This window comes from Aythya ferina, assembly GCF_964211825.1.
Source record: "Aythya ferina genome assembly, chromosome: Z".
NCBI classification, from domain to species: Eukaryota; Metazoa; Chordata; class Aves; order Anseriformes; family Anatidae; genus Aythya; species Aythya ferina.
In genome coordinates this window covers 80,780,313-80,806,120 of record NC_140299.1, presented here as the reverse complement: position 1 = coordinate 80,806,120, position 25,808 = coordinate 80,780,313, and the positions used below count along the sequence as shown (strand labels likewise).

The window sequence follows — 25,808 nt, the reverse complement described above, 5'->3', positions numbered from 1 at the left end:
ACAAAAGAGGTAAGAAATGTTCCATTTTTCTCTGTTACTGGTATACATTTTTTTTTCTGCCTGGAGCTTGTTAGATAACAGTAAGTATAATAATGTTTTATCTGATTCTCCTAAACATGCAATTAAAGTGCATTAGTACCAGCATACTAGTTTATGTTCATTATTCAACGTAAAAATCTAACTCTACATTAATGGAACATAAAATTTCAGATTTTAGTTACACAGAAGTCAGGGAATTCAGATGGACGGTTCCCATAGCAACCTACCTCTTCCTCTTTGTGTTTTTCATTTCACTAGAATCTTTCATTACTTGATTGCACCATACATTGTACAGTGCAATTTCATCATAAAATTTCATCATTATATAACTGTGCAAGAGAAGACAGTGAAGGTTGTCTTCACTCCACACTTACTAACTTTAACGTTTCTGTTGCACAGAGAGCAAACAGATGCTTAAATGAATCAGGCCCATGATTTAAATATTTCCTGCATTTTAGAGGGTTTCCATAAATTTGGCTGGGTGCTTTGGAATGGCTATTAATGCTAAAGCAATTGAACACAATAGCATATAATTTCTTTATAATTGGTTATTGTCTGCCCTGCCACGTAGATATGTGGCTCCAGTGAGCAAAATGGAGACCAAACCATTTTTCATTTGTGGCTGGAAGATTTCTCCTATCCAGATAGAGGAAAGAGATAGTGGAAAATAGAGGGCACTTGTGGTTTTTGTCTCCTGACAGTTGAGTGTAATACACCAAATTACATCTTTGTGGATTCTTATGGTTGCTAGTGATGTTATCAGTTAGACATCATTATGGTAACCTCTAGACAACATAACAAATACGGGAATTAGTAAAAGCAGACCCGCAATTCTTAATTTTTCTGTAGTGGGAGTTTTGAGTACAGATGAAATGACAATGAGATAGTACTTCTCATAACACAAATGAAGATAGTGATTAACCTTGTAACAGATAGTTGAGTCTTTCATCCACAGGATATATAAATAGAACATGCAGATTGGGCTAGTCTAAACTTTTTGGGGACCTTATCAGCTGACCTGGTCTTTTACTTTGTCAGCTAATGTAAGCATTTACAGCCCAAGTATCTGTGGCTTTTCAAGCCTTACAGTGTTATGGAGATCAGCTCCCTGGTAGATAAAGCTATTAAGAAGAAATGAGAAACCCCTCTACAAAGATCAAAGATGAACACACTAAAAGATAGGATGAAAAATAAAAGAAATAAAAAAAAAATAAAAGAAAGAAAGAAAAAAAAATGAATTTCTGGCTTTTTCCATTCTTCATGTTAAAGAAATTCTAAAAGAAGATTGTACTGCACAAACAAAGAAAATGAAAGGCTTTTCCTCCTCAAAAGCCTTCAAATTGTGATGATTTCCATTGCCTTGATAAAACCACACCCGGCTGATAGTGCCATATTTTCTTTTGTGCTTTTGTAGTGATGATAAATTTTGCATGAAGTGCAAGTAAATAGTTGTTTATACTTCATTTTACAGCAGCCAGTATGTCACTAAGTCAGCACTTCTCCTCAGAGATTTATAGAGCAGGATTTAGGCTAAATTGCTGGCATATGAGATTTCAGCCAAAGGTTGTTTTCCTTTAACCATTTTGTTTTTCAAATGCCATGGCTTGTTTTAGGTTATTGGAGTATAATTACTTCTTTAATTGCTTGGAAAAAGTAGAGCCTCCATAGCACCAAAAAAAAAAAAAAATAAATAAAAAGGCTTATTTTCTTTAAAAATAACTGAAATCTGGCTTGGGGTTCTCTAGAATGCAATGCACTATACAATTGTGTAATTTTATCCTCTTAAAAATTCCCTGAATAGTCATTAAATCTTTGGAAACTAGCTAATCTCCAGGAGGATGCTATAGGTCTGGCTATTTTCCAGGGTTTGCAAGAGGCTATGACAGCTTAACATGGTAAGAAAAAATATTTCTAAGTCACTGCAAGACTGGGTCAAAGACCCTAGCCTGCTGAAACCCAGTTGGCCTTCTTAATGACTCCATTCTTCTCTGAGGTTCAGAATCAGCCTCTGTAATCAAGAGGTGACGCAGAGCTGAGCAGGAGAGGGAAAGTTTGACATGGAGTCCAGAGAGCTTGTGAATAAGGAGGAATCTGTTAGATATCGGTCAGTTCCACTTTTAGTTGTGTTGTATCAGATGTGTTGAAGCACAATAACAAAAGAGCTTTATGAGAGGTATGGGTTTGGTAATAATGTAGAGAGTAAAGTAACACACAATGCAGCAGAACAGACAAAACAGTATTGCATGTTGAGAAGCCAGAGATAATGATAAGATGCTTAGGATCATTATATTTGTCCTGAATACCACTCGTTACCTTACTGCAGAGGATAAGTATGTCACTTTTAGCGTGCTACCCTCTCCAGAGGAGGACTGTGCATTTGTGTGTATGTGTCTGCACAGTCTACTAGTCTGTTCTTCTGTCTTTTTCCTTATAACCTTTTCATTCTTTATTCAGTGCCAAGGTAATCTGGCACAAAAAGAGAGACAAAAGCAGGGGTCTTACAGACAATGAAATATCAACAAGGTTCATGAAAATGTGTTCCTGTGCAAAAAAAAAAAAGAGATCAGGAAAATATTCCCAGAAAGTGAGAAAGTATCCCAGCTGAAGGCAGGGTTGCAGCATGATTCCTTACACACAGAGGCAACAATGGACCTACAGAAGGATGGGCAAGGGGCAAGAGATGCCTCGAGAGACCCAGAGACAGGAAATCTTCTCTGTTCATTGCACTTTTCCCCAAAAATGCAATTCATACAGAACAAGGCATTAGTTCCAGCACTCAAAAAGCTAGAGCTGGGACTGAAGCACACTTGTGGATAATTATGTTGCCTAACCTTATCACATTGCAATTCAGGGGAGGTGGGCAGGGAGAAGGGCACAGGATCAGTGAGCTGGACTAGCCATGTCAGCCAAGGCACCAGTCAATCACACTGGACTGGGGAGTTTTGCAAGGGAAAATTTTGCCTCTACTCTGTTAAAGTTAATTTAGGGTAGAATACCAGCATGGTTTTTCTGATTTTGGTCTTTGGGTTTGTTGTGGTTTAACACCAGCAGGTAGCTCAGCACCACCATACCACTTTCTGATTTCCCCTCCACAAAAGGATTGGGGCAGAAAATATGAAACAAACAAACAAAAAAAAAAAGCACATGGGTTGAGATAAGGACAAGGAGATCCCTCACCAATTACTGTCATGGAGAAAACAAACTCTGAACAGGAAGATTAATGTAATTTATTGCCAACTAACAACAGACTAGAACAGTGAGAACTAAAAGCAAACAAAAAACACTTTCCCTCCATCGCCTCCTCCCTCTGAGCAGTGCAGGGGAATGGGGAATGGGGGCTGCAGTCAGTCCTTGACTCTTCTTCTTTGCTGCTCCTTCAGGGTCCCTCTCTGCCCTTGCTCCCCGTGGGGTCCCTCCCACGGGATGCTGTCCTTCCTGAACTGAGCCTGCGGGGGCTGCCCACAGGCAGCAGCTCTTCAGGACCTGCTCCCACACGGCTCCATCCGACAGGGTCCATCCATCCCCCAGGAGCAAACTGCTCCAGCACGGGTCCCCCATGGGTGGGCAGCAGCTCCTCCCAGACCCCCTGCTCCTGCGTGGGCTCCTCTCCACGGGCTGCAGCTCCGGCCCGGGGCCTGCTCCTGCGGGGGCTCTCCATGGGCCGCAGCCTCCTCCAGGCCACATCCACCTGCTCCACCGGGGGCTCCTCCACCCATGGGGGGGCTGCAGCGTGGAGATCTGCTCCATGTGGGACCCATGGGCTGCAGGGGGACAGCCTGCTCCACCAGGGGCCTCTCCCTGCACAGCCCGCAGGGGAACCACTGCTGCCTGCCTGCCTGCAGCACCTCCTGCCCTCCTGCTGCACTCACCTGGGGGCTGCAGGGCTGGTGCTCACTTCTCACTCTCCCAGGTGCTGTAGCACAGATTTTTGTTTTCCCCGTTCTTCAATCTGCTCTCTGAGGCCCAACCTACATCGCTGACAGCCCAGCTCTGGCCAGTGGCAGGTCCCTTTTGGAGCAGCTGGAGCTGGCTCCTCTCTGACATGGGGCAGCTGCTGGGCTCTGCCCACAGAGGCCACCCTGCAGCTCCTCTGATACCAAAACATTGCCATGTAAACCCAATTGGTTTACTGTGCCTGCTAAGTTTATGAATATAAAATGGATTAGTTTATATATATAAAAGGGAATTTTCATTTTTACAGCATTGTATTGTGTCTATTAACTCTGTAAAACAACAGCTGATTGCAGAAGTCCTCTTTATAATTGGCTTGTTTCAAGCTATTAGCAGTAGAAATCAAACATGACTCTGTCATGTAGCTAACATCTAAACCATAAAGGAGAGATAAGTGGGTGTGGAGAAGTGGAGAGAGTCATTCAAGTTGTCTCATCTTAAGGTTCGATTCAAATGCATTTATAATTTTTTCTGTGAGTCAGAAATAGCTCATAGGATTAAATGTGAAGTTTTATAGGTAATTGAATTTTGAAAAGCGCTACACTGAGCTAGCCTTCCACAGTTACCAAAATGTGTTTGAGAGGTCCACAACATGGACTTGGAAGGCTCAGATCTCATAAGGGTGAACACCACCATTTTGTTGGTGTGAAGAAAACACGAGATTCAAGTCATGTGTCTCCACAAGTTCAGTAGCATTATGGCTTCTGCAGGACTAAGATGGCCTTTTTCTTCCATCTTGTGTAAAATACAGAAATGAAGTCTAATTTTTAATATATAAATGCAGTATACAAAATCAAAGTATGAAATTGTAGTACTTGGGTATTTAACAGTGCAAAATTGGGCATTGCCATAAAGAAAGCAATTAAGGAAAGTACTTTTCCAAAGAAACAAAAAGCTCAGAGTAGAGGCAGCCTTTCTTAGGAGCCAAAAAAAAAAAAAAAAAAAAAAAAAAAAAAAAAAACAAGGTAGAGCATCAGACACTAATCACACAGCATCAGCATAGCCACTTAACAACACAGGAGTGCTATGTAATCTATGTGTTGTAACTGAGATTTCTCAGCCAGGCTTCAGCTGAAACCTGTGAACTGTTTGATAATGTTTGTAGACAGCCAAATGGACTCTTTGAAGTGTTTTTGACCAAAGAACTCTTAAAGCTAAATTTGAGAAATCTTACGAATATTGACTTTGTGTACTGTTGCTTGTATTGGACAGTCCACAAAGACCTGTTTCTCATATTCTTTTACCTTAATGCAGTGGGTGACTGGTAGATCAGTTAAAGCCTGTTAGAGGCCAGGCAACATACCTAAATTGTTAGCTACTGATTTTATTTGGTTTTTATCTTTTTCATCTCTGTTATTTATCTTGGTGATGATGTTCATGGTTCTGAGCGTCAACTTGAGCTGCTGAACCTGAAATTCATCTGTTTTGACTCTTTACTAAGCATCTGTTCTAGCAGTGCTTTTTTCCTTTATATTAAACTTCAGCACTACACATTTGTAGCATACTGGAGTCAATAAAAAGTAAACACTATGTCTAGAAGCTCTGAATCAGTATTTCACAGCCATGTTCACAACTCTCTCCTCCCACTTGTCCTGCCAAAAACATGCATTTAGGAATGGCAGGGCACTGTTAATGTCATCCCTTACATCAAATTCAAAGGAAGAATTTGATTTAGTTACTACTTCTTCTGTGAAGAACATGAATTGCTGCCTGCTACTTTTTTTTTTTTTTTCAATTTCTTCCTCCTATATCTTTCTTTAGAAAAAAAAAAGGAAAACACAGGGTATTCCAGTCTAAACAGTATGTGTCCTTTGCTGTTAGTGTTTATTAATATGTGTAAATACGTTTAAATGAGTTGTTTTCTGGGTGGGTATCTTAACCTCTTAATGCTATCAGTTGTGGTGGGAGTGGGGGGTACTAACACAGGCACTTTGCCATATTGCTAGCTTCATTCTTTATTGACAGCTTCCAGTTTCAGAGGGAGGAGGTCTGTATAGTCTTGTCTTGCTACTCATAACAGGAGACCTATAGCATCACTGTGGCGTAGACAGTTTCTTTCCCTAAATTATAATGTAAAACCTTCCACCTTCGGACGGTTTATGTTACTCTAACACTGCTGAGTCTTTTTTGCAGCCTATGTCAAGGATTGAACTTTCCAAATTATGTATTTCAGACATTGAGAAAGAAAGGACTTAATGGCTGTGACAGTCCAGACCCCGATGCAGACGATTCAGTAGGTCACAGCCCTGAGTCTGAGGACAAGTACAGGAAAATTAATGAAGATATTGATCTAATGATCAGCAGACAAAGATTATGTGTAAGTATTCTGAGCTCCCATTCATTTTTTTTACTTTTTGATATTTCTCTGAACCTGGCAGGCATTGAACAAGAAAGAAAACAAAGGTTGTGAAAGCCCCGATCCTGACTCCTCTTACGCCCTCACCCCACGCACTGAAGAAAAATACAAAAAAATTAATGAAGAATTTGATAATATGATCAAGAGCCATAAAATACCTGTAAGTACCAAAGGTTAGATGGCTGTCTGCTGATAACTGCTGCAGTAACAAACCATAACCCTTTCAGTTCTGGCTTCTTAAGGAAAACATTTCAGCTGGAAACAGGCTTTAATAGCCTGATATATAATTAAACACTGTGGTCAGAAAATTTCACACAACATATTTTTTTTCCAAGTCTCTACCTCTGACACGCAGACAAAGCCTACTATAGGTGAAACCTACAGAAGGAAGTGAAATATACATATATACATTATATTCACTTGATTTACAGAACTGTTTTACCACACCACTTGCACAAATTATACCTAAAAAATAACGATGGAAATCTTTCTTTGTGGACAGGCTAACAAACCCACAGAATACTTTCTGTGGTGATATAGAAAAAATGATGTAGAACTGAAATTCCTTTATATATAGCAATTAGTACATTCTGTGCGTGTCACTTCAGTTCTCGAGTGTCTCTGCCAAATTCAGTTTCAGCACTGAAGGGTTACAGCTACTTGCTCGCTGCAGAGAAACAGACTGCATGAGAGCCTAATGGTAGGATTCAGACATGTTTGTGTGTTGGGGTGATTTTACAGCTTTATCAGAGAATTTGCTTTGACCTCATCAGCATTTCTTTAATGCTTTAACATGAGCTAAATTTTGTTTTAACCAAGTCAAAATTTCTAACCATCAGTCATATGCCTTGCCAGATATCTAAGAGAAATAACTCTGCATGTGCTATTTTGTTTGCACAAGACATACAGGGGGAAAACATTTTGTCATTATGCTTAATACAAGATTTTAAAAACTGACAAAAAGAATATGGAGGTTATGAAGACTATATATTTGGCCCTTCTTCTGTATGGAAGAAAGGATAGCAGTCCAAAGATTTGCCCAGCTCCAAGGAAGCATCTGAATTTGGATAAATAACTGCTTGCTTCTAAGAAAGATCATTTGGATATGTTCCTTACTCATTCCCACATGGGGTTGTATGGTTAGCTACCACAGAGGATGTCTGCTCACCCAGAATGACAAAGTTGGTTCTGTTGTGCACAAAGTCTGATATCTAAGCTGAGAGTACCTCTTACAGATTCTGTCTCATACAGTGTAAATGTTCTTTCAATGAATTTTCAGGAGAAAAAGAATCACCCGAGTTAATTAAAATACGAAGTTTTGATATCCTGTCAAACATGTTTTTGCAAAAATAATAATAAAGATTTTTCAGGTAGTCCACAATGGCACCAAATTTGACAAATGAGTGTTGGGAATGACTTCTTAAGAATGCCCAACATGTATATGGAACATCAGGGAGGTATAAATGTATATTCCGTCTTTCTTACCTCCCTTTTTATTTACTTCATTTCTGTACGAGTTTTTCTCAACAAAATAGTTTTAAAGCTGTCACCACGAGTTTGGTTTCTCAGGGTGGAACTCAGTTTGACAAACAATGACTGCAACATTTAGCGTGACTACTATAAGCTAAAAGGCTTAGCCCTTTTTCACATCAAAATCTTAGCCATCACCATTCCTTTCCTCTTTCAAGAATGACCTTTCCTTTGTTCAAATAAAGTGACAAAAATTTCAATCCAATAGGATTTAACCAAGAAACTGTTCCACATTTGAATAGGGTTTGAGGTGATGATTCTTCAGATCATCTGTTTCTCTCTTGCATTCTCTCTTTTCTTTTGACAAAGGAGCTCATGTTATAACCATTCTAATTAAGATATGGAGGGAAAAAGAAAAACGATAAGAAAATTCATTTCTGGCTGCTAGTGAGTTCCACCACCTACTTTACCTTCTAAGCATTTGAGAAAATCACCTTCACAACAAAACTGAGAAAGTTCAAGGAATGAAAAACAGCATAGTTAATCTACACATAGTATGTCACATTCACCTTCCCAAAAAAATAATGAAATTTCTCTCTAGTTGTTTTCATTAAATCTCCCACTTCTATATCAAATACAGTCCTGTTTGGCCATTAATTTTTCGATTGTCTTGCTTTCCTGATCTGGATTTTGGTTACAATGTAACTACCTACCTTGCTGGGATGTTATCAGGTACAATGCATTATCTTTCTGTGAAATTGCTCTGAAGGTGCTTCAGAGACACAGAACTACAAAATGTCACCATTTCTTTTTGTGTAAGACAGGATATCCCTTCTTTGAATACTTCACACAGAGTTAAAGGCTTGTGTGCTCCATCAAGCTGCTCACCACAAAAGGAAGAGTCAGTAGGTGATTTCCCCTAATGCAACAGGAGCTCCTTCTCTTAGCATAAGCCTAGATTTTACGGGCAAGGTGGAGCTCAAAGCTTGTACATAACTGACATTTGTATACATAAGACATCAACCTTAACTGTACAATTCAGTATAACTTCAGGGAAGTCAGAGAAGTTATATTAATTTGCTTGTGATCGTCAAAGGTAGCCAAGAAATTTTGGGGGAAGAAAGCAAAATTAAATGAAAAGTCAACAAGTCATTAAATCACTATTTACAAAAAATGCAAAAAGATGCAAAGCCTATGCCTCATCTTGTAAGAGAAAAAATTTGCTGCCAAATGACAAAAAAATTGGCTTTTCCTCCTAACAGCTAAGGCCAATAATGTTTCCTCAGATAATTTTCTGGGGATAAGTATTTATATTGTTCTAAAACATCTGATAATAATTACACATTTATTTGTAGTTTTCATAAGTGATGAAAGCAGAGGAGACAGAAATAGTCCTCCAAAAGGGAGCTATAAGTATCTCTGTCTCTAAATAAATGAAAATCTAGTTGAACATAGGAGGGGAAAAAAAACAATATTTGACACAGAATGTTTGGCCCATGAATTTTCAAGGGTTTCGAGTCCCCAGCATTTTGCTTTGTACAACACTCTTCAGCTCGTGGAGCTCACATCTAACATAGAGTGCTGGACACTGTCACTTCCCTTTCAAGTAAGCAATCTGCTTTTGTTAGCAGTTTTGTCCAAAGGAGAAAAGATGGGAAAAAGACTAAAATGTGGCAAACTGCATACATGTTAAGAGTCAGACCATGTCTGTGTTAGTAAATGAACAGCAAAGAGCACTCTGAGGCAGCAGAAGGCACTTATCTCTGCAGCGGATTGTTTGAACAGTCCCTGGCATGCTTTTGGCACAGGCCAAATAATGCTCTCCCAGACTGTTTCTTAGCTCTATTTGGTAGTTAGCCCAGGCCAGGAACACTTCCCAGTTGTTGGCTTATATGTAGCCATGATGTTGTCGAGGTTGAGAAAGTTTAATAGTATGAACATGTACTGCCCTGTGGCCTCAGATGGCCTTCGTTCCTAGGCACATTTAATTTACTAATATAGATATTACGCAAGTACATCGTAAGCTTTAAAGTCCATCAGGCCTAACTGGAATAGATATGCCCTGTGACTTACCACCAAGAATGACTAGAGGATCTATACTAGGTTGCACTTCTTGGTAAAGGATATACGAGACTGTAACACAAGTTGGGCAGCCAGAGGAAAACTGTAGCTAGACACATACCGCTTAATACCAGTGCTTATCCAGACAAATTCCCTCTCTAACCTTTGGCTACTGATAAGAAGAACAATGATACTCCAGAATATCATGTGTATTGCTCCGCAAAGGATAGAGTAAATTGACTTTGCAGTAATAAAATTGCTTATTAGGTGTCCATAAACAAGTGTCAGTATATCCAGATAGTAGATAAAACAATAAAAATGAATCCATTACAGATGCAGAAACCAATAAAATGTTTAAGTAGTTTAAATACTATTTTAAAATGACAAAATGGAAAACGAAGGAACTGTTTCAACAATGTTTTGTATGATTCAGTGATGACTACTGAGTGGCAGCCGCAAGGGAAACCAAGACTGGGGCTCTTTTGTTCTGTACTAACATAGGAAAAAGAAGGTTCCAAACTTTGAAGTGTCCAAATGTGGAAGAAAAAATAATAATAAAAGCAGATGAGCCTGATTTGCATTGTTCAAGGGTTTTATATTGGGTAGATGGACAGAAGTTGAGATTAGGAAAACAGGCCAGGGAAAACAGCTGTCTACCTTGTCTCTGAGTGCAGATTTCACAAATCTTGTGACACTGATGAAGAAGATACAGTGCAAAGAGATCTGCAGTGAGTGACACTCAATCTAACATAGGATGGCACTCAAGCAGCTAGGAATTGTTTGAAGCCTTTGGAATTGGACTGTGTGCTCAGAGCAATCAGGCAGAAAGATCTGCATCACAGCAATGAGTATTATAATGCCAAGAGGCTCTACATGGGCTTATTCAAGTCTTACATTAGGCTGGATGTGAAGCTAAGATGCCAATCCTCATGAGAATTCACTGGTTAAACTTTTTGAAAAGGCAGAAACCAGCAGCAGCAGGTATCTTTAAATTCCAGAAGCAGCTGGGCATTGAGAGGTCCAAGCTGCACCTCTTCTTTATGTGGAATTTGGGAACCTCTTAGATCCTTTCACAGTTAATGAAGAGAACTTCTCACTGCAAAATGTACATAGAGATTGATAAAATGTTTCAGATTATGCAGTCAATCTATTTCCAAGGAGCCTGGACTCATCATGACATAAACTGGTGCTCCTTGAGAAATGTGCTTTGTAAATTTTCCTTTGAAAGACAAGCCACACATGAGATGGAATTCAAGTGTAAAAATGTATGCAGAAGAAGAAGGTTGCTCCTAAAAGAAACAAAGAACAACTAGGACAAAAAAATCTACCTCAGCAATTTCACTTTTCAAGATGTAATCACGTTCTCTTTTTTTTTTTTTAATTTGTGAGGGAAAAAATATATATATATATTTCAGAATCTCTACACAGACATAGCAGCACATGCAGTTTTTTTGCTTATCCACTGAACACACGGAAAATGAGATTGTCAAAGTAGTTACTCTTCCCTACCCAGCCCTACTTAAACCCACCAACTCTTCAGGAAAAATGGCCATTAGGATGCACCTCAGGTTCTCAGCCAAATGGAAGCAAGTTCCAGAGATGTGGGGTATCAGCTGAGGAGCCACGTCAGCAGGTCCATCTGGACAGGTGCCCTAACTGGTCTGAGCCATTACAGACGAGAGAAGCCATCTCTCACAAAACCAGGCCACAGGCCATGCAGAAGGTTTCAGAGCTAAATTAACATCTTGAAATAAGTCCCAAAGCATTTGTGTAATGCATCCTTCACATCAGGCTCTGAACTAAAACCTTGCTCTGTGTTTTAGTGGTTAAGCAGAATGGTGGCTATATACTTAGAGCAAAATTATGTCTGCTGACAGAAGGCAGAAGAGGGAAGAAGAAGAAAAAAGAAAAGAAAAGAAAAAAGAAGAGAAGAGAAGAGAAGAGAAGAGAAGAGAAGAGAAGAGAAGAGAAGAGAAGAGAAGAGAAGAGAAGAGAAGAGAAGAGAAGAGAAGAGAAGAGAAGAGAAGAGAAGAGAAGAGAAGAGAAGAGAAGAGAAGAGAAGAAAAGAAAAGAAAAGAAAAGAAAAGAAAAGAAAAGAAAAGAAAAGAAAAGAAAAGAAAAGAAAAGAAAAGAAAAGAAAAGAAAAGAAAAGAAAAGAAAAGAAAAGAAAAGAAAAGGAAAGGAAAAAAAAAAAAAAAAAAAGCCCTGGAAGGCTAAAAGTAATCTGACGACCAGTGCTGTAATATGCAGGGCACAGCCAAGAGATCTAACCACCCAGAGAAAATAAATGTGGGTGGTACAAGGTCAGGGTGTCTCTGCTGCCTGACATAGGATCTTGAAGACTTAGTGCTATCAACTGCCAACAATAAAATTAGAATGTGTGAGTTCCTTCCTCTGAAAATATTACAATTCTGGTTTAAAGATTTTCTCGAAGAGTTGAGACTGTTGAGGTTTGTAAGATTTTTAAAGGGGTTTAAATTAAATTAAGGGGTACTTTGCTTGCATAAAGGTATTCTAACATTTAAGATGCTGTTGGGAAAAAACTAAGATGCTGACGGAAAAAAAATAAGAAAGTTTTTTTCCATTCAAAAAGGAAGGAAATTAATTATTTAAAAAAAAAAAAAATGAATATGGAGTTCTGGTGTATTTGAGTGATGCCAGAATCAAAGATTTTAAAGAAATTCAGGCACACAAGAAAACCAACCAACCAAAAAAGACTGAGCTGGTCTTTCTGAGAAGTTAGTAAGAATCATCTCATACTCCCTGTCAGATACAGGGTCAGAGTAGTCCACAATTTGCTGTGCTTTTGAAAGGGATACTTACTAAGGAAGGTGGCTCAGGAGAGGGTGCTACCTTAAAGGGTGACAACTTTATGTTGAAAAGACATCACCAAACACACACATAAAAATAAAATACAAAGATCCCAGGGAGTCATATATTTCTAAAATTCTTGCTTTTGCTAAATGTGCCTGAGTAGAACTTTGTTTCTTGTAAGCCCTTCCCAAGCTCAATTAGAAACTTTAAAAAATGTCATTTACTGTGTTGGTGGCTTTAACATAATTTGCGATCGTTCTGGTTGCTAAAGCAACATAAGCTGAAATTAAAGCTTTCCTTTTTGCATTCCACCCCTTCTAATTTTTCTCCATGCAATGAAGTCATCATAATCATCCACCTTTGATCTTGCAGTCATCTGTGACACTAGATTAAGATATCACAAATGAACAATTACGACTTCACTGAATGAAAGAAAAAAAAAGCAAATTAAGCTTCATAAAAGCAGGGTTTTGTTTAAAAGAAGAAGAAGAAGAAGAAAAGGAAAAAGAAAAAGAAGAAGAAAAAGAAGAAGAAAAAGAAAAAGAAGAAACAGAGAAAAAGGATAAAGAAAAAGAAAAGAAGAAAAAAGAGAGAGGAAAAGGATAGGAGAAAAAAAATAGGAAAAGGGAAAAAAAAAAGAAAAAGATAAATTTTTCCCAGTTATACCGAGTAAATAGGCAAGCTGTATTAATGGAAGATGGAAGTTTGATTTTTAAAAAATCATACTTAAAAGCTTTGGTAACTCTTTGAAACTATTCTCTTGACTCTTAGTCTGGGGGAGCTTAAATATTTTAACTACCAACTACAAAATATTTGAACTAAATATAGAGTAACTGTACTTGAAGGCTGTTGTGCTTCTGTACTATTCTCGTCTTTGTTTCCCTTTTTTTTGCTTGTACAGGCTGTTCCACCACCAAACTTTGAGATGCCAGTTTCTATCCCAGTGTCCAACCACAACAGCTTGGTGTACAGTAACCCAGTCAGCTCACTGGGGAACCCCAACCTTTTGCCGCTGGCTCATCCTTCTTTGCAAAGAAATAGCATGTCTCCTGGCGTGACACATCGGCCTCCGAGTGCAGGTAACACAGGTAGGCTCTACTCTGTCCCATCCCTTTAAATGTTCTTTTATTGGCTGCTTGCGTGCCTTGGGTCACTTTAAACTGTACTCTTACAGACAAGAATGCTGTTTGTACAACTCATAACAGTTTGTCCAAAATTGCTGTGTTGAAAAATCAAAAGAGCCGAAGAGGTTTCTATTCCCAATATAGAAAAAAAAAAAAAAAAAAAAAAGAGTTCTAGAAAAAGCTGAGTATTGACTGAGATTAAGGGAAATCAATAAAGGATAAAAGGGCAGACAATTTTCTGTTTCATAAAAATGCAGCTTGTCTACTTAATTCATGTAAGAGCTCACTACACCATAAAACTTAAGGGGGCAGAGGGAAACGTGGCCAATGCAAACAAATTGAAACAAGTAAAATAGGACACTCGTTGCTTAAATTTCAAGTTTAGAGGCTAAACACAGAATTTATTATTATCAGTAGTTCTGCAATGGCTAAATGATAGTTGAGTGGCTTGTGTAGCAAGAAGCTGTGCTTCACTCTGGTAATGATGAGGGCTCACCTCCGAATAGGATAAATGGGGATTAAGTTAATTCAATGTGCCTGGTTGAAGCAACATCAACACCCTTAAGGGTTCAAAGAGACCTGTGAGGTCTCCAACTGCAAAAAGAAGTTTCTAAAATCCTTAGCATGGATGCCTATGAAAAGCTGAGGAAATTAAAATGAAAAACTGTGCAAGTACGTATGACAGCGTATGAATTATGCTGTCTAACAGAAACTTTTAGTCTCTTCCTCCAAATCCTGTGTGGAAGCCTTGCTTCTCTGACTAACACTGACCTAAAGGCAATTTTCAAGTGAATGAATACTTAGCTTTCAAAAATAATTGTTTTCCTGTGCTGTGGAAGTATGAAAGTAAAATAATGAATTGTTGGGTACTGCATATTTTATTTGTCCTTGAAAGGCAAATACCTTGTATGTGTGACATTAAACATTATGATATTATGACTATGGGTCTGATCTGATGCCTGCTGAAGTAAGAGGAAAATTGTAGTGCATATTGGAGCAGACTGTTTGAAGTCAGAGAAAATGTTTTGCATGTTTGCCTGTTATAAATTATTGTACTCACTCATAGTATTTCATTTCAACCTCCTAGGTGGCCTGATGGGTGGGGACCTCACTACCGGTGCAGGCACCAGTGCAGGTAAAGAGAAAATAATTTGTATTTATTTTTTTTTAACTGAACAAAGGACTTCCTCTGAAGGCTAAATCCTAAAATAGCTCCATATCGGAGATGGGATATTGGAAAGTGATCGGTGTTGGTTTATTTCCCCCAGATGAGGGCCAGGGAGTTGGTATTTGTTGTTGTTTTTTTAGAGTATGTTTTTTTAGACTTGTTTTCAGCAGTGTTTAAAATCTTGCACTTCAACAAATTGCCTGGGTACAAGCGCTCGTTTTCCTTCACAAGAGCCTTTCCATAAAAACCTGAATCCATTGCATTGCCCTGGTCAGGCAAAACTCCTGCTGAGGCCAGCATCTGGAACCCTGATTCTTTTTAAGTCACAGGGAGTTCTTGCATTGACTTCACTGGACTTGCGTAAAAATTTTGCTATTAAGTTTCTCATTAAACTTTCATCTATTAAGCACATACCTTATTTCAGGCTCACACATAAAATCATTTATAGTAATCAAAATCTGTTAACGTTTACTTAAATAATCATCAACTAACTCAAGCTTAGTTGTATGTTTTTACTTAAGTGCTCAGGGACATGACAGGGAAAGGATTTTCCAAATGCCCATGCAGAGGAAGAGATTTTCCCCTTTAATTCTGTCCCTGTGCTACTAATGAGAACTGTACTTGTTAAGGTCGGTGTTACCAAAGCAATGTTGTCAGAGTAGTCCCCTTTGCTCAGTAAACTCAGTGGTTTGTTAGCAATGTCAGCAATGTTGCATTATTACAAATACAGATTACAAAAGACAATGGCAGGATTACTGTTTCAGTTGTAGAAGTAAACACATATGTTCAAGGAAAATAAGCTGAGTGGTAAAAACACAGAGCATATCCCATGTTACTGGATTAACTGCTCTCAGAATTGTACAGAAGATAGTTGGAAGATACATTTTGTGCATTGTAAACTGAGGCTGATATATCTGGCCATTCTGAACCTCTATCATAAAAGGATTTATAAAGAAATTCTGGATACAGTGATTTTTATTTTGTTTTTCTTGGCTCTTCTCAGCCTGCTTTAGACCACCCCCCTTTTATCTTCACACATAGATGAGTCACAGATGTTTGTGTGATGCATTTGTAGTAAAATTGAAACTGCACAGCATTGTAGGAAAAAGCTGCTTTAAACACATGCTGATACTTTGAGAGGTAATTTTGTATTAATTTAGCAGTAGGGTAAGCAGAACACCAGAACTTAGATATTAGTGCCCTTTATCATTAAAAAAAAAAAAAAAAAAAAAAAAAAAAAAAAGTAGAAAATTATAGTTTTGTTAATTATCTTTTGTTATTCTGTGAAACAGATAAAGAAAGATTCATTCTGGAAATGTTCGCACTTCATCTCGTTTTTTAATCTTATGTATAGTAGAAACTTCAAGAACGGCAGCGGAGGAACTCGGATAGTAAATTGATTGTCCTGTTAAGGAGCTCCCTCTACTGGTGTGCTAAGAAATATCATTCTCTCGTTCTTGGTTTCCCAATTTCTTTAAAAAGAGGCTGGAAACCAGTTAACAAAGGCAATGTCTTCTTCTGAAAGGGTCACATACTAAAACAATAGCTCATCAACACATGCATTTGGTTTAATAATTCTTGTGATTAATAAAATCTCTATATCGGTATGCTAGTTTAAAATGTATATTCTTTCTAAATACATTTTTTCTTGGAAATATGTTAAAAGCATATATAAGCATAGTAAGAGGGATAGTTTGATTATTTACTCATTAATTAAGAATTTGTATCTCCTGCATGCAATGCTATGCATTAAGCTCTCAAGTAATCTAACTTTGGAGTAGGCAATTGATTTGAGGGGCATGTATATGGGGGGCATTGCTAGGAATGCACCATAAATATTTAATCATATGAATAGTCTTTCTTCTTATCTGGCAATAAGAGCTTTAAGCACCATTAAAGAAGTGTTTTCTAGATCTCTTAAATGCAGAGCAGTAGGAAGAATTTGATACAGGGCTGAAGGAAGATGAAAGGTCACTATAAGGTTAAATCCTCTGTCTTAGTTGCATTATTCTACAATGGCACTATTTTGGACAGGCCTCTCTCTTAAGGGTGCAGAAGAATAAACATCAAAAGTTCTCTTTGTTCATCATTCTTCATAAGAAACAGAGACCTCTGTGTTTTTTTTCTAATTGGCATCTTAAAAGCTGGTAGCATGATCATGTGGTTGAATCTGTTAGGGTTCATATTTCTGGCCAAATTAGAACATTATAAATTTGCATTTTTCTGCAGTGTACAAAAATAGCATATATTCAAAATAACATACTCCAAGAAGAGGAGTCTAAAAAGTTTCATTTCTGTCACTACAAAATGAAACTACTTTTGATTGCTAACACCAGGCCTCAGTTTCTGCACCACTGTAACAAATTACATTATTGCAAATTGCATTATAACTGCAATATCACAAATGGAAAAAGATTAGTTAAGCCTGTGTTTCGAAAACTATGTTATTTTGATGGTTTGGATTATTTTAAGTAATAACCCTGAAGTCATCCACAATTTACCTTGGGAGTCAACCGAAGATGTAAATAGAACATAAGAAAGCTGACTACTTCTTTATTATCCTGCACAACTAAATACCAGCAGTGGTATGTTTAACTTAAACCTAAACTAAACCTTAACTTAAACCTTAACTGAAAGGTTATCTCAGGTTTGTTAAAGTAAATTTCTTCTAAGCCAAACACTGATTGAATAGTTTCTATCATGTGACAGTACCAACTGCCAAAACTTTTGAAGTGAACTTCACATTTAGTATATTTGCTAAATTACAGCAAAGTCTTTGGCACTATTCTGTCCAACCAGAAGCTTTTGACTGAAAGAGAGAACAAGCTCTTTTTGGACTCAGATTGGTTTGCTGGGTCACAGTCTCATTCTGGAATCAAATCCATCAGCTTACACTATAACATGAAAACTATAAGCAGCATGTTACCTATTCCCATAATAGACCATATGAAGTTCTTTTTAATTTTTGAGGAATGGATTTAGTTGTTAACAAAACTGGCTAAGTCAACAATAACTTTACCAGAAATTAATAACAACGGTGAAGTAGTGCTTTTAGTTCTGCAAATTATCTGAACTCCAGTTTTATGTAATGGCTTAATGATTATGCTGAATGCCTGATAAAAGATCACAACTTCAAAAATATTCAGTAGTTTTAAAACAAACTGCTACAGTATTGGAGGAAGTGTTTCTTTGCATCTTACTCTAAACTTGATTTTTAAACTGAGTTGTATTTTCAGATTGAGTCATATTTTTATTTTTTTCCATACGGTTTTCAGATTATGGCATTTTGTATTTTATAATTAACTTTTTTCTTGACTGAAATAAGTCCTCTTAAGTCAACAGAATTTCTTTAGATTTTAGACCACTATAAATAATAAAATCAAAAGAAATTTTTAATAGCAAGTTTTAAATCAGGGATGGGTATTATAATATTCACAAAAAAATCATATTTTTAATTTCTATTTTTTTTTTCCATAATTTGTTTCACTGTTCAGTTTCTGTACTGGCTCCATCTTGACATTAGTATTAAAGTAAAGGAGCAAGTGATTCAAAATTATTTGTGAGTCTAAAAATGCTGTCATTGTGTCAAGTACTTGTTCTCTGTAAATGAGGCAGCCTTAAACTGCCTTTAAGTTTGTTCTTTTAAATCATTAGACACTGAAAAGGTCAGTAGTGCATTTTGAAAAATTCATCCCAGGTCTCTTCAGTAATTGAATCTCATATTTACCTGTAAACCAGCAGCTAGTTATATTCTTCTGGAAATGAAGCACAGGCTAACAGTTATCTTCTTGTCTTCTGAGAAATGAGGACCTGGATCTACCTGCCAATATCACAATTGTTTGTGATTTTCTGCTAACTTTTCTTTTCTTGATCGTGTGCAGACTCTGGGTGAATGTATTCTGCTAACATTTCAAGAAACACAGGGATGTATTAGTTATAGTTATTAAAATAATAGTTATTTTTCTTCTCTCTCTCTCTCTTTTTTTTTTTTTTTTCTTTCTAAGCTGTTAGGGTAGAGGCAATCTGGGAGTGGTACCATCTCAAAAAAAAAAAAAAAATATTTACTAGCAAGAAACAATTATTTGCCCAAGTAAGCCTATTAGGAGTACCAATACAATTATAGATTAAAAAAAATAATAATAAAATAAAAAAATAAAAAAGGGTTTCAAAGGCATCTAGTTCTATTAGTGTCTTTTGAAGTCTTAAATATAAATAAAGCAAATGAGCACTAAAGAATGAAAATTCAAAGTGTTACTTAAATATTCTCTTCTGTGCCCTGAAATCATGCTTGGCATAGGCAAGAGAAGGTAATTCATAGGCTACAAGTGTGGCATGTGTTAAACAAACAAGTGAGCTTAGAACAACGATTCCCAAAACAGCTTATGGGCATCCTGCTGGGACTGGGTTTGCCAAGGAGAGCATTATAGTCATTGCCCTTCCCTTACAGCTCAGTCAGTGCACTTGCCCACAGACCTCTCATTTAAAGATTGGGCAAGATGTGGTACAACAGTGTAGTAAACAACAGTTCCTGTCCAAGGAAGTGTACAGTCCAAAAGAAAGAACACGCAGCCATTCATAACAGAGTTCATGATGCAACACTGCCAAATCCAAACAATAAGAAATCATAAATTGGCAGGTTGGCTTAAAGCTGTGGAGGGGGGTGACAAATGAAAAATACAACAGCTCTCTTTTTCTTTTGCCTTTTTCCACTCAATGTATGCCAGTAAGTATTGCTTTTCCAAGCTTTCATCCATATAGGAAGGATACATGCTGGTTTTTTAGTCCTGTATTAATCCAGGAGTTGTTGTTTACAGCAAGTGTCTATAAGTAGTAGATTTATGATGAAGCAGTAACATGGGAATGTGTTTTCTAATGCATACTATGAAGGAAACAGTCTATATAATTTCATACCCATGCAAGCAGTCAATACAGACCTTTCCAAAATTAAGTTATCTTCCTGCCCCTAGCAACTGATCTGTTTTGTACAGCTTCTTCAGACTCTTTTTCACACAGGTAAAAGTCACATTGGTGAAACTCTGAATATGGCTTTGAAATGATGGATACCTCTGTCCATGTAAAAGTCAAACAAAACGTTGCAGCATATGTCAGATGCAAATGTCGGGTGTATGTATTTTCAGCTAGCTCTTACTGATGAAGAGGTCTGCGTAGGCTCATTTGGAGTAGATCTCAGTGAAAATCTGTGAAAATTTGGCCTGCAGTATCTTTCCATCAATTGTGTGTTGACTTGGTAATTTATTTAGTTATTCTGTCTCATCATCTCCATTATCAACAGTGTCTCAATATTTGTATTTATAAAAAGACAGCTTGAAAGGATTGAAAGGGAGAAAGCCCTAAGTTCACATGTAATGAACAATTAAGTGAGTCATACAAACTGTGGTTCTTTGTGAGTAGGATTTCAAAGACAGGCATGATTGACTTCTCCTTTTCCTTTATGACAAGCAGTTACAAATATTCCTGTAGAATGGCTTGGATTCTTAGGAAAAAATCCTTTTCCTAGGGAGGTCTGTGGGAATTTCTTGCTTTACTTTTGTGAGACAGGGAATTCACAATTACTGGTTTTCTATGTGCATTCTCGCTCATTAGGACATCACACTGTCTGCTGTTGCACAGTGCCATCCCTATTCTTGTTCCAATCCATAAAACACAAAAAGGCATTGCAAATAAGCAAACATCTGGATTTCATGTCTGTCCCGAGTCCTGACAGGTATAGTAGATGCCTCCTGGATCTGGAATGCAGAAATGGTGTTGCTCTGAAAAGGAAAGCAAGAAATGCTTTTAAACTCCTGAAGCTGGGACTGCAGCCACATGTGGAAGTTCCTGGCAGTATTAAGTTAATGTGACCCCTGCCCTTTAACTTTTAACATGATTCCACAATTAAAAGATTCGAGACATAGATTCCAGTTGTTTTCCAAACCTCTTGCAAGTTGATTTTTCCCTTAATAACAGTTTGAACAGTCTGCCGGAAATAAATGCAGGAGGAGACAGGTATCAGTGAGTTACTGATCTATTCTTTGTATCTACTTAAAATTTAAAACAAACTTAAGCACTATTATCTCAGTGCAAAACACTTTCCTTTTGTACGCGTATCAGTTGTAATAACATAGGGAAGTTTTTAAAAAATAGGCTGCATCATTTGTGTTTAAAACAGATAGTTTTGAAGTTTTCCTGGTGTTAAATTTTAAACTCTGCATTCATCGTCTTTCATAATTGTGCATTTAACAAAAGCAGACATGTAAAGACAACTTTACATGTAGCTATATGCCTAAGGGGAAAAAAAAAAAATCTTAACAGATAGGTCTTTGGGGACACAATAAAGTATATTTTCAAATTATATACTCATTTTGTAATTGGAATGACTTCTTGTCCTGAAATATTTTTTGTTGAAAAGCATTTTCTGCAAAGCGGTAATTTATTTCAAATATCCAAAAAAGCAAAGGATACATCATCAGCAAATATTTTTTTCAAAAGCAGATGATTTGTCAACAGCTCTCACTCAGGCAGTCAGGAGAAGAGATAAGTCCCCTTCCCAGGCTCATATATTTTTCCTACATGTCTTCAGATAATATTATATTTTCCAGCAGTGTAGTTTTCCATCTCACACAAGTCTGCTTTTGCTTTCTTCTGACACTAGAACATCTTATGTATTAAAAACAAACAAACAAACAAAAAAGAAAAAAAAAAAAGTTTGCTTGTTTTTGCATCTTTTGCTTGTTTTGGTTTTGTTTGTTGTTGCTTTGGGATGAGTTTGGTGGTATTTTTGTTTTGCTTTGTTTTTAGACAGGACTAGAATGGAGTAGCTTTTCAGCTAGCAAACAATGTAAAGGAAGATTCCACTACAAGCACATTACACAGTATTTAATAGTTTTTCTGGAATAATAATTAAGTTATAATCCTAGTAGCCAGCTCGGTCCTGAAAATATACTTTGGAGAGGTGGTTATCACAGGCAGGTGGTTATCACAAGTGAGATCCATTTATGGTTTGTGCATACTACACATTAAGAGATCAAGTCTGTGATATTAATGCAAGATTTTCAGAAAATGTGGTTATACCAGCTAAATTTCTGATAAACATTTTTGCAAACCATCCTTGATTTTTTGTGTTGACCTAATCTAAGGGAGTGTAGTGCAGAAGATTGCTACATTCCTAATGGAAGGAATGGGCTAAGCCTTGCAGAAGTGAGCAGTCAGTGACACAGGAGCACTGTGCAAGGCAGGGTAACATTGAATCGGGGACATCAGGGGAACAGCTACAACTAGAATAACTTTTTCACCATGGCAATACACTTTCAAGTGTCAGTCTGATCCCAGAAATCTTGCTTGGACCTTAAAAACATTATGCAGGGCCCTCATTTTTGTCCTACAGAAGTTTAGTCTTTATAAAGCACAAAACTGAAGAACACTGTGATTTTTCTTGAAATTTTCGATTTAGTTACTGTGCTGATTAGGTGAAGATTCAAGATAAACAAGGTAACTTGAAATATATGGTTTTAGAGATAGACATAGATACAATTGTGTTAGAACAAATCAGTGTTGTAGAAGTGGAAATAAATGAATCAATACAATCAGAATTAAAGATATAGGAAACAGAGCATTTCTGCATTGCAGCTAATTGAATTTGAGATTCATGAAATGGGATACCTTAAAGAATTATGAAAGCAAATAGTAAGATGGTATCATCAGACAATTTAAGAACATAAGCATGGGTTACCCATTGCTTTCCTTCTGTGTTGAGGAACGAGGAATAAGGATAATTGTGTCAGCTTGAGGAAGGCAGAGCATGCCTCCCCCTTCTGTCAGTGTACACAGAGCTTGAGACAGACTTTTGCTGTGATGTATATGCTCCTGTTCTGAAGGTTGCAAGGAGGGAGTCCAGAGGTGTGCTGAAACACCTGCCTGCAGCTTGGGAAACCTCATTTTGAAATGTTTTGAAGGGGTGCTTGCTGTTCCTTGTGTGGGCAGAAACAGGGTAATTCCATAGACAGTCAGGTGACATTTTTACATGTACTCTATTAAGGTGTGAACTCCTAACAGACTAAGGTGGGAGAATATTTCATACAAGAACTACTTCAAAAATATTTAAATATGGATCTTATTATAGCAACAAAACATGACCACAGAATTAGTGATCAGGTTGGTTTGCGATGCACTTAGTTACGCAGTTGACTCAGCAGTAAAATATTTGCATGAAATGTAATGGTCAGATTTCTGTTCTCATCCTGCATGTAAATATACCTATGCATTTCTCCGCTTGGCTGAAACAGCATCTCATACTGCTAGCCTCCTAGATACACGGCATTGCCTTAGATTTCCAGAAATGAGTTTTTCAGTGCTTTCTCTGTCATCAGGTGGCCAAAGGGCCACTTCTTTACTTCCAGCTTCTGCCTGAGAAGCACCCTGTCTATTCTGAAGGAAACCTGCTGAAGTATAGGACACGCGTGTCCTTTTTCAGCCGTAGTTATGTGTACCTGCAAACACTCCGTGCAGAATAGATTGTGAGAGCGTTCCAGGTTTCAGATGGCACTTGTCCCAGGGTCAGAACTAATTCTGACTACTACATCCGTGTAAACTATTCATTAAGATCCTCTGCATGAAGATACAAAGAGGAGGAGCTGGTGGTCTTTAGCTCCTTAATGATGAGGAGCACACTGCCAGGACACCACAGGGGCAGGGGGAAGCTGAGCTGGGGAGCCAGGAGGGCTTCCCGGGGGAGGCAGGGCAGTCCCAGCCCTGGGAATCAGGCTCCTGGCCCCTGGGTGGGGATAAGGATCAGGCCCAGGGAGCCAGAGGACTGATTAGAGGGCTGTTAGTGACAGTCGATGTGAGATGTAGCCATAAGGCCCATACTGTATGTGTAGGTTCAGAGCCTAAGTGCTGCAACCTGCTCAGGGACACAGAAAAAGTGTGTTCTTGTAGAAATCTCTGCTGTTATACTTACCTTATTTCTAAATGGTTGGTTTCTAAAACTGTAACAAGAGCAAAGAGTTGTTGAGATCATTTTTCTACTGCTCTTCCAAATGTCTGTACACTCACTACACTTTTTTACTCTTTCCATCCAAAAAGCGGCTGATATTTCATAAGATGCCTGAGAACTCTTCCACATACAGTCCATAGATTTTATATACCACATCTGTCTCAGTTGGCTCCCAGCAATTCAGCAAAGAAGGTCCATTAGAGTAATGCTTTGGGAATAGGCAGCTACTTTAACATAAAGATTTTCTTTTATTCTGGGTGAGTGTATCTGCAGATTGGTTTTCTTCTACCGCTTGCAGCTGTTAAAGGTCTTGTACTGTGACATGACTAGCCTGCAAGACGTGAGTAAGAACCTCCAATTATCTCCTTTAAAAATTATGTGTAGGTAAACACCAGTACAGCTTCCTGGCATGAGTGCATTATTGTCAGTATCTATGTTGTTTGGGTCGTAAACAATAGCCTGTTCCAATGGTGTGTATGCATTAAAAAATACATATACATATAAGACATAAAAAGAGAAAAGGAGCACATTCTTTGTTTTTTAATTACTGTTAGGAACAATTATCATTCTTCTCGGTAGTGGGAAGCAAAATCAAGTGAAGAGTGCAAAACTGGATGTAAAATTAACAGAATGTTTATTACTTCATTGATTTATTCTTCCTTTCTTCTTGATTTATTTCTTCCTTCCTTCCTTTATTTATTTATTTATTTATCTTTTTCTTTTTTCTTCTTTATACATTTTCAAGTCCAGGGTAAATTATAGCATACTTAGGTCTCATATTTATATAGATTTATTCTAAATTTAACAATCCTTTTGGGAGGCTTGGTGGTCTATCATAATGTCATGTATGTGATGCGCATTTAACATAACCCAGTAAGAACCAGGAATCCTGCATGAAATGGAATGTACATATCCTTAGTGGAAGAATTATGATAATTTCCACACGTAAGAGCATATGCTTGTTGAGAAGTTGAAATTACCATTAATATTTATTAAGACTAGTTCAAGAATTTGAAAGCTCTTTTCTTATTAAAATTAATGGGAAGTAAGCATCCCAGGTGCCTAAAGATCTTGTAAATTCTCAATCCATATGGTGAGTGAGATGCTTTAGAGAAATGAAAGAAAGATCAAAGGAAGGACATATACATTGTGTGTCTTGCTCTTAGTTCTTCTAGGACTACTATAGTGTTTTTGTTCATTCATCATATTGTTATATATTTGAAATTACAAATTAAGAAAAAATCAAGTTGGAATGTGACAGGATCAAATCTTTAAGAAATCAGAATGTAAAAATTGTCCATTTTTTCAAGATTTTGAGACTTTGAATCATAACATTGCTGCTCTAAAATGCTGAGCGATATGGAAATAAATAATTGACTCCTGATTGGTTTTACCTTAACATTTGAGAAGCTTCCTATCTTAAATGTTCCCTAGAGAAGCATTGTCCTAACAGAATATCAAGAATTGCAGCCACTTTGCAATCACTGTCACACAAATGACACCACTATGAAGGAAGAGAGCTAAACTTTGCTCCCTGTCCTGTCCTGAATAAACCCGTGCCTTGCCTATGCCCTTAAATTCAAGATAGCATTGCATGAATTTTCAACATAGTTCAAATCATAGGTAGATTAATTAATATATCAATATTAATATATATTGATATTAATATATCAATATATTTTGTTTGTATTGACTAACTACTGGTGCATAAAAATACCTTTTCTGGATGTTTTTAAAAAGTGATCTTGTAGGGATTAATTATGCAGTGTCTACATGGACAAAATTCCCACTGAAGTCAATGGCACTTGTGCCTAATTGCAGAATGTGGGAACA

General features: G+C 37.4%; 1 protein-coding gene across 20 annotated transcripts in view; it reads left to right on the top strand.

Moving 5' to 3' along the window:
- Window positions 1-25,808, top strand: part of MEF2C (myocyte enhancer factor 2C) — a 130,554-nt gene that overhangs the window by 86,156 nt on the left and 18,590 nt on the right. For 11 of the 20 annotated variants that reach the window (XM_084503035.1, XM_084503032.1, XM_084503021.1 and 8 more), the window contains 3 exons: window positions 6,164-6,307; window positions 13,593-13,779; window positions 14,903-14,950. In XM_084503035.1, the coding sequence (XP_084359161.1) occupies window positions 6,164-6,307; window positions 13,593-13,779; window positions 14,903-14,950 (379 nt within the window). Of the gene's footprint in view, window positions 1-6,163; window positions 6,308-6,368; window positions 6,507-13,592; window positions 13,780-14,902; window positions 14,951-25,808 lie in introns of all 20 variants that reach the window. The other 9 variants (XM_084503037.1, XM_084503036.1, XM_084503023.1 and 6 more) reach the window with 3 other exon arrangements.